This window comes from Cetorhinus maximus, chromosome 14 (assembly GCF_964194155.1).
Source record: "Cetorhinus maximus chromosome 14, sCetMax3.hap1.1, whole genome shotgun sequence".
NCBI lineage: Eukaryota > Metazoa > Chordata > Chondrichthyes > Lamniformes > Cetorhinidae > Cetorhinus > Cetorhinus maximus.
The window spans coordinates 69,087,364-69,100,199 of record NC_135892.1 but is presented as its reverse complement, the minus strand read 5'-3'; the positions used below and the strand labels follow the sequence as shown (position 1 = coordinate 69,100,199).

Sequence of the window (12,836 nt, the reverse complement as noted above, 5' to 3'; positions counted from 1 at the left end):
TGGTAGTAGAGTGGACACCACCAGGCAGAAGAACAAGATGGGACCGGCAAAAGAAGACCTGGCAAAATGCATTTAAGGAGGACCTTCAAGAGCAGTACACCACCTGGGCTGGTGCAAAATAAATTGTGATGGTTCGGGGCCTGTGGCAGAGTCTTGCTGCCCATTGTCCCGATTGGTTCTGGAGGAACTAAGTCTAGGTAAGTCAGCTCATTCTGGCCTGGGCATCAATTAGAATTTTAGATTGAATTCTACACACCTATTGATACTCCCAACTATCAGACAACAGTAAGAATCACACATATCACAGGCAGAAGCTGGGATTTCCCTGGTTTGCACAGCTTAGCTATTCATTGGATAAACCTCCAAAGCCATTAGCAGAGCTACATACTTTTAAAACAATAATACTCTAGATGTATTTAGAAACAAACAAAACAATTTCCATTTATATAGCACCTTCAACATAGGGGAGACCCGGCGTAGTGGTAGTGTCACTGAACTAGACCATGGCAGCTGGTGGAATTTGAATTCAGTTAATAAATCTGGAATATAGGGCTAGCCTCAGTAATAGTGACCATGAAACTATCATTGACTGTCATAAAAACCCATTTGGTTCACTAATGGCCCTTTAGAGAAGGAAATCTGCCATCCTTACCCGTCTGGCCTACTTGCAACTCCAGACCCACAGCAATGTGGTTAACTCGTAACTGCCCTTTGAAATGGCCAAGCAAGCCATTCAGTTTAAGGGCAATTAGGGGTAGGCAACAAATGCTGGCCTTGCCAGCAACACCCAAATCCCATGGAGGAATGGAGAAAAGAAATTAAAAGCAAAAATAAAAAAGATCATGGTGCTTCCAGCACAGGAACAATGTCAACTGGAAACAATCTATGAAGGAAGAGGTTAGGAGGTTACCAAAAGCTTAGCTTTAGTAACATTTCACAGAACAATATATTCGATTACGCTTAATCTCTGTTCGTAAAGATTTTTTTTAAAAACAGCAACTTGTATTTTTGCAGCACCTATAATGTAATAAAACATCCCAAAGCTTCAAAGAGGCATGGTAAAACAAAATATGACACAAAGCCACATAAGGAGATATTTGGGCACATGACTAAAAGTTTGATCAAAGAGGTAGGTTTCTAAGAGTGTCTTAAAAAGGGAAAGTGAGGTAAAGAGGTGGAGAGGTTTAGAGAGGAAATTCCTGAGCTTAGTGGCTACATAACAGACAGCATGACCACCACTGGTAGAGTGATTAAAATTGAGGATTCTCAAGAGGCCATAATTAAAGAAGGGTAGATATCAGAGAGGGTTGTAGGGCTAGAGGAGATTACAGAGATAGGGAAGGGGCAAGGCCACAAATTGCTGAGAAAACAAGCATGAGAATTTTACAATCAAGATGTGACGAATATCTAGTTCATGTTGATATTTTAGAGGTACTGTTCAGTTCTCGGAGGATTATTGTTGTGAAGGTAAGGTAAGCAAAATGCTGGGCTTTAGGGATTGTCAGAACACCTAAAAGAAAATGGCAGTTCAGAAGGTTACTCATGTTTGTTTAATGAAGTCAGAATGAGGGAGTCATAAAACAGCAGGTGGGCTTACTTAGCTGGAGAACTGGAGACGTGATGCACTGCTTGCAAAGAAGTGCAGTCCAGAGAAATGTTTTGTTTCGTGAGTTAGAGCTAAATTAGTTTTAAAGCATTTAGTGAACCCTGAAAGGCTACATCATCATGAAGATGGTGGAGCTTAAGAAGGTGCACTGGTTTCAATTGAGCTGAGTGTTCTGCAGCAGAGGAAGAGTCTCGATATGGAAATCTGCTGTTAGCAAGCTCCAGGCAGTTAGGGCTCAGAGATGCCCTTGGAGCCATTCAGTGCAGCTGAAAGTTGCGGTTTGGACCTTGTGGGGTTTACAATTCACAGAGAAGCCCTGTGAACTGTTCGTGCATTGAGGGCTCAGGAGAAGCCCTGGTGAGCTGAGAAGGTGGAAGAAGGTCAGTGGTTCCATGCTGGAGACAGCTAGGACTCAGAGAAGCCCTGGGAGCCATTTATAGCTCAGTGCAGCCAGGAGACTGAAGCGCTAAGAAACCCAGGGGCAGTGCCAGCTTAGTGAAGTAGTGGTCTGTGAAAAAGGTGAAAGTGTGTCAGTAATAAGGAGCGGGAGTGCAGCTTTGTGAATCTGTGGCATGCAGTCTCAGGAGGAGAGACCTGGTCATTAGGAGATGAGCAGCTGTTGAGGCTGTCCGAGTCAGAGCGACTTTTGATGGAATTCAGAGGCTAGATCTTCGAAAGTGAAGGGCTGAAATCCTTTGTGAGGGAGAGGGTTTTAACAAGATATCGTGACTTACAGTAGTCACTGACATCTGGTTGCATTGCTGCGCAATCCGTGGGAACTATCTTGGTTGCATCTACCATTTAGTGCGCAACGTGATGTGTTCAATCACAGTTTGCCTCTTATATGATATTTACTTCATGTTAATTCACAGAACCTTAATGACATAGGAGGCCATTCGGCCCATAGTGTCTGCACCAGCTGTCCAAATGAGCATTATGACCTAGTGCCATTGCCCTGCCTTTTTCCCGTACCCCTGCACATTGTTTCTATTCAAATAATCATCTAATGCCCTCTTGAATGCCTCGATTGAACCTGCCTCCACCACACTTCCAGGCAGTGCATCTCAGATCCATACCACTCGTCATGTTAAAAAGTTTTTTCTAACGTCACATTTGCTTTTTTTGCAAATCACTTTAAATCTGTGCCCTCTCGCTCTTGTTCCTTTTACGAGTGGGAACAGCTTCTCCCTATCTACTCTGCCCAGACCCCTCATGATTTTGAAAACTTCTATCAAGTCTCCTCTCAGCCTTCTCCTCCCCAAGAATGTTGGTGTATAGGATTGATATTGTAGATTGTATAGTAAAGTTTATTTTGTTTGTTTAAAACCATGGAATCTTGTGGCTTTATTCTCTTAGTGGGTAACTGGGATTTCAAACTTTACTTTAAATAACAAGTTATTGGTCCTTAACCAGATTGTAACAGAGATGTTGTTTAACAACAGTCAGTATTGGTCAGCAAGCACAGGGGTGATGTATTTTGGTGTGAGTTAGGACATGGGAAGCAAAGTTTTGTATGACCTCAAAAGTTTATGGAGGGCAGAATATGAGAAGGCTGATCAGGAGTGCGTTAGAATAGTCAAGTCTGCAGATAACAAAGGCATGGAAGAAGGTTTCAGCAGCTGAAGAGCTGAGGCAGGGGCAGAGATGGGTGATCTTACAGAGGTCAAAATAGGTGGTGTTACTGGCGGTGAGGATATATGGCTAATGACTTATCTCAGGATCAAATATGACACCAAGGTTGTGAATGGTCTGGTTTGGTCCCAGTCAGTTGCCAGGGAGAGGCATGGAATCAGTGGTGAGGGAGCTAAGATTGTAGCAGGGGCCAAAGACAATTGCTTCTGCCTTCCCGATATTTAATTAGAGAAAATTTCTGGTCATCCAATACTGGATGTTGGACAAGCAGTCTAACAACTTATGACAGTGGAGGGGTCAAGAGAGGCGGTGGTGAGGTAGAGCCGAGTGTCATCACCACATATGTGCAAACCAACCTGTTTTTGGATGAAGTCGCCAAGGGACAGCATATGGATGAGAAATAGGAGGGGGCCAAGGATAGACCTGTGCATGAAGAGAAGGCATTGCAAGTGATTCTCTGGCTACAATTAGATAGATAAGTTAAGAATGGAATCAGGTGAGTGCAGTCCCACTCAGTTGGATGATGATGGAGAGATGTTGGAAGTGCAATCAACCTTCTCACAGGTTGCAGTCAGGTCGAGAAGGACGAGGTGAGATAGTTTGCCTTTGTCACAATCACACTGGGTGTCATTTGTAGCTGTGGTAAGAGCTATGTCGGTACTGTGTCAGGGGCAGGAAACTAATTGGAAGGATTCAAATAGGGAGCTCTGGGAAAAATGGGCACATATTTGAGAGGCAAGTGAAGGACTGTGTTTGGTATTTGAACGTTAAATCAAACAATAATTGGAAACTAATAGCAATCCAACAATTATTGAATTACTGGAAGCAACATGAAAAAGAAAGACTTGCATTTTATTGTTCCTTTCACAACCTCATGACATCCCAAAGACCTTCACAGCCAATGAGGTATTTTGAAATGTAGTCACTGTTGTAGGAAATAAAGCAGCTGACCTGTGCACAGCTAGCTCCCAAAAACAGGAATGTGATAATCACAAGATTATCTGTTTTAGTGGTGTTGATTAAAGCAAATATTTATAAATTGTATTTTGAAAATATGAACAAATTGCTATCAATTTGAATTTTCAGGATATTGCATAATTTTTTTATAATCATGAAAGGAAGTTTTCCAGAGGTATTTTTGCATTAAAATCCCTCAACTCTGAGCAGTAGTTAGGAGAAAAATGTGTTTCCTTGTATGAAATGATCCTTGACGCCATCTCCTGATAAAATTGGGAATGAAACTCAGATTATCCTTTAACATGATACTGTAGGATCAGGTGCACTCCAAAAGGAGCACACTGTTCATTCCAATAAATATTTTTTTTCCATCCTCTCAAAAGAGACTAAAATTAAATTTCAGAATCTGTTCTCACAAGGTACTTCTAAAATATATAAGATCTAAGGTTTGTTGAAGCCTTCAACTGAAGACTTAATTAAATACCTGTGTCTACATACCATAATACCTTGAAGCTAACCCAAAGTTCTTTCCCACTTGGTCTATAAAATATTTCTTTTACCTTACAGTTCAGCTTGTTCAATCATGACTTTCACTACATTCCACTATAGGATTATATTTTTAATGGATTTAAAATGCTAAATAATAATGGGAAACTGGCAGCACAGTATCACTAATTATAAAATGGCAAATTCTGCAAATGGCAGTTTGGCGCTTATTCTCAGTGGGCAAATTACCCAGGCACCTTCCCAACAGCAAGCTACAAAACAGTGTTGGCAAAGACATAGGAACAGGTCGCCCGCCTGCCACTCGGCCAATAAAAATGGGATAGAGCAGGCTGATGACCTGAGAAAGGTTCTGGGAAAAGAACTGAAAACATGGAGAAATTGAAGTTTGAAAAATAGACATCACTTAGTTTTAATAGTTAACAATTTATATCTTAAGCTTCATTTCATCTACATAAACTGTACTCTCCAAGTTGTTTACAAAAAAAAATAATTACTGGGCACACTCCTGCAGAAAGAAAATTACCTTGGCCAGAAGTACAATAGATTTTCATGGACTTTAAAAATTCATTTTATCTATGTACTTTGACACTATTCCCAAACACAATGAAAGTGCGGGCATACCATTGAATGAATTGATCCATTTTCCATGGATGTCCTGAGATACTGAGTAGAAATCTGTTCTGCACGCATCAAATACTCTGCAGTCTTCCTTTTCACTGCTTCTCGACGACTGGGGCTTGGTTCACCTAGAAATAAAGATGAAGGGTTAGGAACACTTACATATACAGTGAGAGTTACAAATTATATCGCACTCTGTCTGGAAGAATTTGAAAATTAACACAGCAACTGTAAATTAGTGGAGTGGCTTATACACTGTATTATATGGTAGTCAGTTTTCAAATTGAAGCTAATGTCACAAATGGCACAAGTAATTACCATCTGTGAAAACAATATACTTTTTGGCCACATCACCACATATTGGCTACAGTATTTAGGTTTATTAATGCAAAATACAAAGATTTAATCTGTCAATCATTGGAGTAGAACTTTCTTTATGGTACACTGCCTCTTTTTAATTATGTTCTCAACTGCTATCGATGTCAACTGTTTCTCCTGTGGCTAAATATTTCAAACCATTCTAATATGCACTTATCAAAAGGCAATAGACACAATTCATTCTTTCCTGCCTAATACCTCTGTGGAGCACTTTTTGAAACAAAGTCAATATATAATGTAATAGGCAATACATTAAATGACTTCAAATTTATGCACAAATCAATTTTACAGTATGTACTGCAAAAGAAATGTCCTGGTGACTGTAAACTGTTGTCTGATAACAGTAAATCTACAGTGAATGTAAGCACGTGCGAGAGACAAAGAGATCGTTCATAAGCACACACTTTTTATACAAAATTGCATTGCTGTAATTAGGTTCTTTGCTGGCAGGAGAGTGCAATTATAGTGTACCAAGTTTATATAGGTAGTTTCCATTATAGGTGTGAACCCAAAAATTAAAAGAAGAAAAGAAAAGCTTGCATTTTTATAGCAGCTTTCATTACCACTGGACGTCTCAAATCACTTTACAGCCAATTATGTATTTTTTTGATGTAATGTAGAAAATATGGCATACAATTTGCATACAGCAATGTGATAATGACGAGATAATCTGATTTTGACATTTTAACTGAGAGACAGATATTGGTCACACCACTATGGGTAACTCCCCCGCTCTTCTTCAAAATAGTGCAGTGAGATATTTTACATCTGCCCGGGAGGGCAGACAGGGCCTCAATTTAACGTCCCATCTGAAAAACGACACCTCTGACAGTGCAGCACTCCCTCATCACTGCACTAGAGTGTCAGCTTTGATTTTTGGGCTCAAGTCCTGTATGGGACTTGAATCCACAACCTGCTAGCTTTAATTGCTGACTCCTGTATCCAAATTTGGATATCACTAATGCTCCCCACTGACTCCATCTACCTGGGTCAACGTTATGCCACAACAGGCCTTATGACTTTAACTCTAGACTGTCCCCATTGTCTCCTTTCTGTTCCCCATTCACTACTGTGATATATGCATCCTAATTAAGGCTACGTAATCAGGCTTTATATCAAGTTGAATTTTCCCTATGTTCATTCAAATTCACACTGAGAATACCCTCCATCGTGTTATTCACGATAGTATCAGGGATGAGGAACTTTGATTACGAAGATAAATTGGAGAAGTTAAGACCGTTTCCCTTGGAGAAGAGATGGCCAAGAGGAAATCTGATAGAGGTACTCAAGGTCATGAGGGGTCTGGACAGAGTAGATAGGGAGAAACCTTTCCTACTCATGAAAGGATCGAGAACGAGAGAGCAGAGATTTAAAGAACTTTGCAAAAGAAGCAGAAGTGACAAGAGGCAAAACTTTTTTGAGCATCGAATGGTTAATGATCTGGAATGCACTGTCTGAAAGTGTGGTGGAGGCAAGTTCAATTAAGGCATTCAAAAGGGAATTAGACCCATATTTGAAAAGGAAGAATGTGCAGTCGGTGATTACTCTTTCGGAGAGCCACAGACACGATGTGCCGAATGGTCTCCTTCTGCTCTGTGACAATTCTGTGATTCAGTGTTGTGTGGCACTACCACCTTGCTAAATGGGGTAGAATTCAAACAGGTCTGGCAAATCAAGACTAGGCAACCACTAGGTACTGCATGCCATCAGCTTCAGCAGAATTGTACTCAACCACAATCTGCCATTAACACCAAGCCAGGGTATCAATCTTGGTTCAAAGAAGAGTGCAGGAGGGCATGCCAGAAGCAGCACCAGGCATTCTTAAAAAACGAGGTGTCAACCTGGTGAAGCTACAACACAGGACTACTTGCGTGCCAAACAGCGTAAGTAGCATGCGACAGTCAGAGCTAAGCAATCGTACAACCAATAGATCAAATCAAAGCTCTGCAGTCCTACCACATCCAGTTGTGAATGGTGGTTGCTCCATAAATATCCACAGCCTCAATGTTGGGGGAGTGCAACACATCAATAAAAAAGACAAGGCTGAAGCATTTGCAACCATCTTCAGCCAGGTGTGCCAAGAGGATGATCCATCTCGGCCTCCTCTGGAGGTCCCCAGCATCACAGGTGCTAGTCCTCAGCCAATTCCATTCACTCCACGTGATATTAAGAAACAGCTGAAGGCACTGGATACCGCAAAGGCTATGGGCCCTGACAACATTCCGACAATAGTACTGAAGACTTGTGCTCCAGAACTAACTGTGCCCCTAGGCCAAGCTGTTCCAGTAGAGCTACAACACAGGCATCTAACCGGCAATGAGGAAAACTATGCAGGTACGTCCTGTGCACAAAAAGCAGGACAAATCCAACCCAGCCAATTACTGCCCCATTAGTCTACTTTCCATCATCAGCAAAGTGATGGAAGGGGTCAACAACAGTGCTATCAAGCATCACTTGCTTAGCAATAACCTAATCACTGATGCTCAGTTTGGGTTCCGCCAGGGCTACTCAGCTCCTGACCTCATTACAGCTTTGGTTCAAACATGGACAAAGGAGCTGAGCTCCAGAGGTGAGGTAAGAGTGACTGCTCTTGGCATGAAGGCAGCATCTGACCAAGTGTGGCATCAAGGAGCCCTAGCAAAACGGCAGTCAATGGGAATCAGGGGAAAACTCTCCGCTAGTTGGAGTCATACCTAGCACAAAGGAAGATGGTTGGTGGTTGTTGGAGGTCAATCAACTCAATTCCAGGACATCTCTGCAGGAGTTCCTCAGGGTAGTGTCCTAGGCCCAACCATCTTCAGCTGCTTTATCAATGACATTCCTTTCAGCATAAGGTCAGAAGTGGGGATGTTCGCTGATGATTGCATGGTGTTCAGCACGATTCCCGACTCGTCAGATACTGAAGCAGTTCATGTCCAAATGCAGCAAGACCTGGACAATATCCAGGCTGGGCTGACAAGTGGCAAGTAACATTCACGCCACACAAGTGCCAGGCAATGACCATCTCCAACAAGAGAGAATCTAACCATCACCCCTTGACATTCAATGGCATTACCATCACTGAATCCCCCACTATCAACATCCTGGGGGTTACCATTGACCAGAAACTGAACTGGACTAGCCATATAAATACTGTGACTACAAGAGCAGATCAGAAGCTAGGGAACCTGTGACAAGTAATTCGCCTCCTGACTCCTCAAAGCCTGTCTACCATTTACTAGGCATAAGTCAGGAGTGTGATGGAATACTCTCCTCTTGCCTGGAGGAGTGCAGCTCCTACAACATTCAAGAAGCTGGACACCATCCAGCACAAAGCAGCCCACTTGATTGGCACCCCATCCACAAACATTCACTCCCTCCACCACTGACGCACAGTGGCAGCAGTGTGTAACATCTACAATATGCACTGCAGAAACGCACCGAGACTCCGTAGGCAGCACCTTCCGAACCCCCAACCACTACCACCCAGACACATGGGAACACCACCACCTGCAAGCTCCCCTCCAAACCACTCACCATCCTGGCTTGGAAATATATTGCCATTCCTTCACTGTCGCTGGGTCAAAATCCTGGAACTCCCTTCCTGACAGCATTGTGGGTGTACATACAACACATGGACTTCAGGGGTTCAAGAAGGCAGCTCACCACCACCTTCTCAAGGGCAATTAGGGATGGGCAATAAATGCTGGCCCAGCCAGCGAAGCCCACATCCCATGAACGAGTAACAAACAAAATCTCGGATGTGACATCACATGTAAATATCAAATGACACCAGGCTGAGACTGGCAATCCAATATTAGCAAAAAATTATCGAATTTACATAAAATAGAGACAATTTGACTAAAAGTTTCTTAAATATTATATGACACTAACAAAAACTAGGAAGCAAGTTAAAAAGTTAAAATTGTAGCCTAACCCGCCTCAACAGAACATATTGAACGTTTTGACTAAAAGGTTGATGATTTCAGGGATTGCAGGACCAAAATACTCTACTTTATTGTACAATATATAAAATTGAATTTACTTTACATGATACTGTGCTTGTGTCACAAAAATGTACCGTTGTTCTTGCCAAATTATGTCTTTTTAACTTTAGTGATCCTCAAGGCTCCCAACAAGTAGGCTGCATTCAAATTTTCATTTTCACCCATGAAGATCATGTAGCTGATTTTACTCATCCTCAACCTCTGGTTGGGTACTAGCCGTGTCAGGACATTCTGCCAGATTCAATTTAATTAATGCATGCCCCACTGAAGAGCATCGAACCTGGAAGCAAGAGGCCTGCAAAAACAATAACGGCCGCTGATAATGGACTGTCCGACAAAAGAAGACAAAGGGCTTTGGGCCTCAATCCTCACCCTTTTGGCATTGAAAAAAACATCCACCTCCTGGCTTTAACAGTTAGCGGTCAAGTTCTGCTCAGGTTCTTTTATCTGAGTGGGCCTGTGCACTTGGTCAAGGCTCATGCCTTTTGGGCACCTGAGTGCTGTCCCAGCAGTGAAGCAGGAAAATGAGACAGGAGGCACCACTCCCTCATTTAAATGCCCCTCCAGGGAAATGCCAAAAATCTTCCAAGCAAAACAAGGCATCATGAGTCTCTAATTTCCTTTCTCCTGAAAGGTGGCCAGGAGCCAAGAGAAAATCAACTCCCACATCTGCTCCTTAATCCCAACAGAACATTTAGCCATTCATTAAGACCAATTTCACAAGTGGTGTTTTTTTTTATTCATTCATGGGATGTGGGCTTCGCTGGCTGGGCTAGCATTTATTGCCCATCCCTAGTTGCCCTTGAGAAGGTGGTGGTGAGCTGCCTTCTTGAACCGCCGCAGTCCATGTGGTATCGGTACACCCACAGTGTTGTTAGGAAGGGAGTTCCAGAATTTTGGCCTGGTGACAGTTTTATGGGTGGAGGGATGGGCAAAAGCAGAATATTCTACTTTATATATTGTATAATAGAGTTTAATTTTTAGTCACATAACATTGTGAAAATATATCCAATCGCCAAAACAATCACCAGTTTACAGAACTTTGTAAAGTGATGGCATTTTTGGAACAATTATACACCCAAGTCTTCACCAGCTGCTTTCATGCATTTCTGCACCACCATTCTACATTCTTCAACAAAGAATGTACACAGCTCAGGAGGAATAACAAAGGGAAAAATGCACGGTAACACCTACATTAAATGACTATGATATAAATCATTGGGCGTTTATCAAAACATGATTATCATAAAAATAAAGTGTTAGTATCCCCTACACCAACTTTCCAACCTCGCCCTGGGCTTATCTCTTGCTCGTGTTACTGATATACAGGCCAGGATTTTATCACCAGCATGCCATTCCCGACGTCATAACTGGGACTATTCACGACATCCACTTTCTTTTTTGCTGTTCCCCATGTGAGTGTAATTAAAATTCTAAGTGCCAGTGCAGGACAAAAAACATGCAATTTGGTGGTGGGGGGGAAAGTTTTCATTGGTGAAATCCACCATCAGCTGACAATGCTGCATCTATGGGCAGCCTATTAAAAAGCCTCCTGTCCAAACAAGGAGCCTGTGCATAGCTGCCAGGACAATCCACTAATTGAGTGTGCCATATTCTTTGCAGAAATGTCTGACTGCCGAAGCAGACCAGTCCCACGGTTCAGCAATGTCTCCCTGTACGTTCTCCTCTAAGCCATCGGGGGATGGGGGGGGGGGGGGGGGGGGGGGGGTGGGGTCTTTCCTGAAGGTGGCACCAGAAGGCTCTCCTGCCAGACCAAGGCATTCTGGATGGAGATGGCAGCAGTGAGCAACCGTGTGCTCACGCACCAAACCTGCGCCCAGTGCAGATAATGGGTCAACGACCTACTCTGATTTGCAAGGGTAAGTGCCAGTGTCGCATCTTCAATAGGAGTCCCTTGTGCAGTCATTAATAATGCATATGTGGGAGTGGGCAGCTATGCCAGAAGAGTGAATGTATGATCAGCTTTAGTGCCACGTAGCAATTGAGGGCAAAGCGTATGGAAGTTGCCTTTTGTGTCTGCTTGAATGCAACATGTGAATGAGAGGACTACATGTGTGTGTGTGATGGGGATGCATGTAGTTAAGGGGGTTAAGGCACCACTTGACATGTCACCATCTCTGTACTTTGTCATAGAGCACAAACAGAGCCACAATTCCAGGAAGAGGAGACGCACAGAAGGAGTTCCCGACCCAAGGCTCCCAACAGCCACCAAGGAGGCAGCAATGGAGATCACTGGCAAGGAGGCAGCGCAGCGAGGCTAAACCAACCAGGTGTAACTCTTTCGAGTTATCAACAGTCACAGATTGTAACTCTTTCGAGTACATTCACAGTTCTTGGTTTCCGGGAGTGGGACATGAACCCACAACCTTCTGATTCAAAGGCGAGGGTGCTATGAACTGAGCCACAGCTGTAAGGAGAACGAGGCAACCATTCTGCTGGTGGCAAATGGGCACACAGGATAGATGTGATGAAATGTGAAGTGCTCAAACTGTGATTATTCTTAATGTGATTCTTCTTGTTCTCCACTACAGGTCGTCACCATCCAAGGACCAGGCCACAGCCACGGGAGGAGCTAGAAGACTCCATTCTCTGGGGATGAAGCAGCCAGTGCCCCAGAGGATGCAGCGTCATTGGCCTCATCTTACACCTCCATCAGCACAGTTACATGGTACACAGAGGGCTCGCATGTAGATTCAGGGGCACAATCTGGTGAGCACACCACAGAAACGTCCCAGGAGCTGAGGGAGGATGTGACAGCTGGGCCTTCTGACAATCGGAGGACTGCTAAAGATCAGGCCCCTGCTGAGCCCCACACTGATGCCAGGCCTCTCTGGCTGTGGCCATAAGAAGCCTGCTGAACATGCAGCAAGGGCCAGGAGAAAATATGGTGGAGATACCAGGGATTATGCGCAGCTTTGCACGAGGTATGGAGGAGTCCATGCACGCCCTAACTTCTGTCACGTCCCAGGCATTTGAGCGCATGGCTTCATCCATGGAGAGAATGGTGATTGTCAGAGAGAGCCAGGTGGAACATCCGATCTATATACACTCTGACCTGCATTCCATTGCGCTAGCCATGGGCTCAGTGCAGCAGTGGCTAGGCAAGAGGGGAACGAGGTACCTGCACCTTC

At 43.5% G+C, this 12,836-nt stretch overlaps 1 protein-coding gene across 1 annotated transcript in view; it reads right to left on the bottom strand.

The window, feature by feature from the left end:
• rps6kc1 (ribosomal protein S6 kinase polypeptide 1) overlaps positions 1–12,836 on the bottom strand; it is a 182,846-nt gene that overhangs the window by 80,025 nt on the left and 89,985 nt on the right. Inside the window, exon 8 of the mRNA XM_078557053.1 lies at positions 5,324–5,448. Coding sequence (XP_078413179.1) covers positions 5,324–5,448 — 125 coding nt within the window. The remainder of the gene's footprint in view (positions 1–5,323; positions 5,449–12,836) is intronic.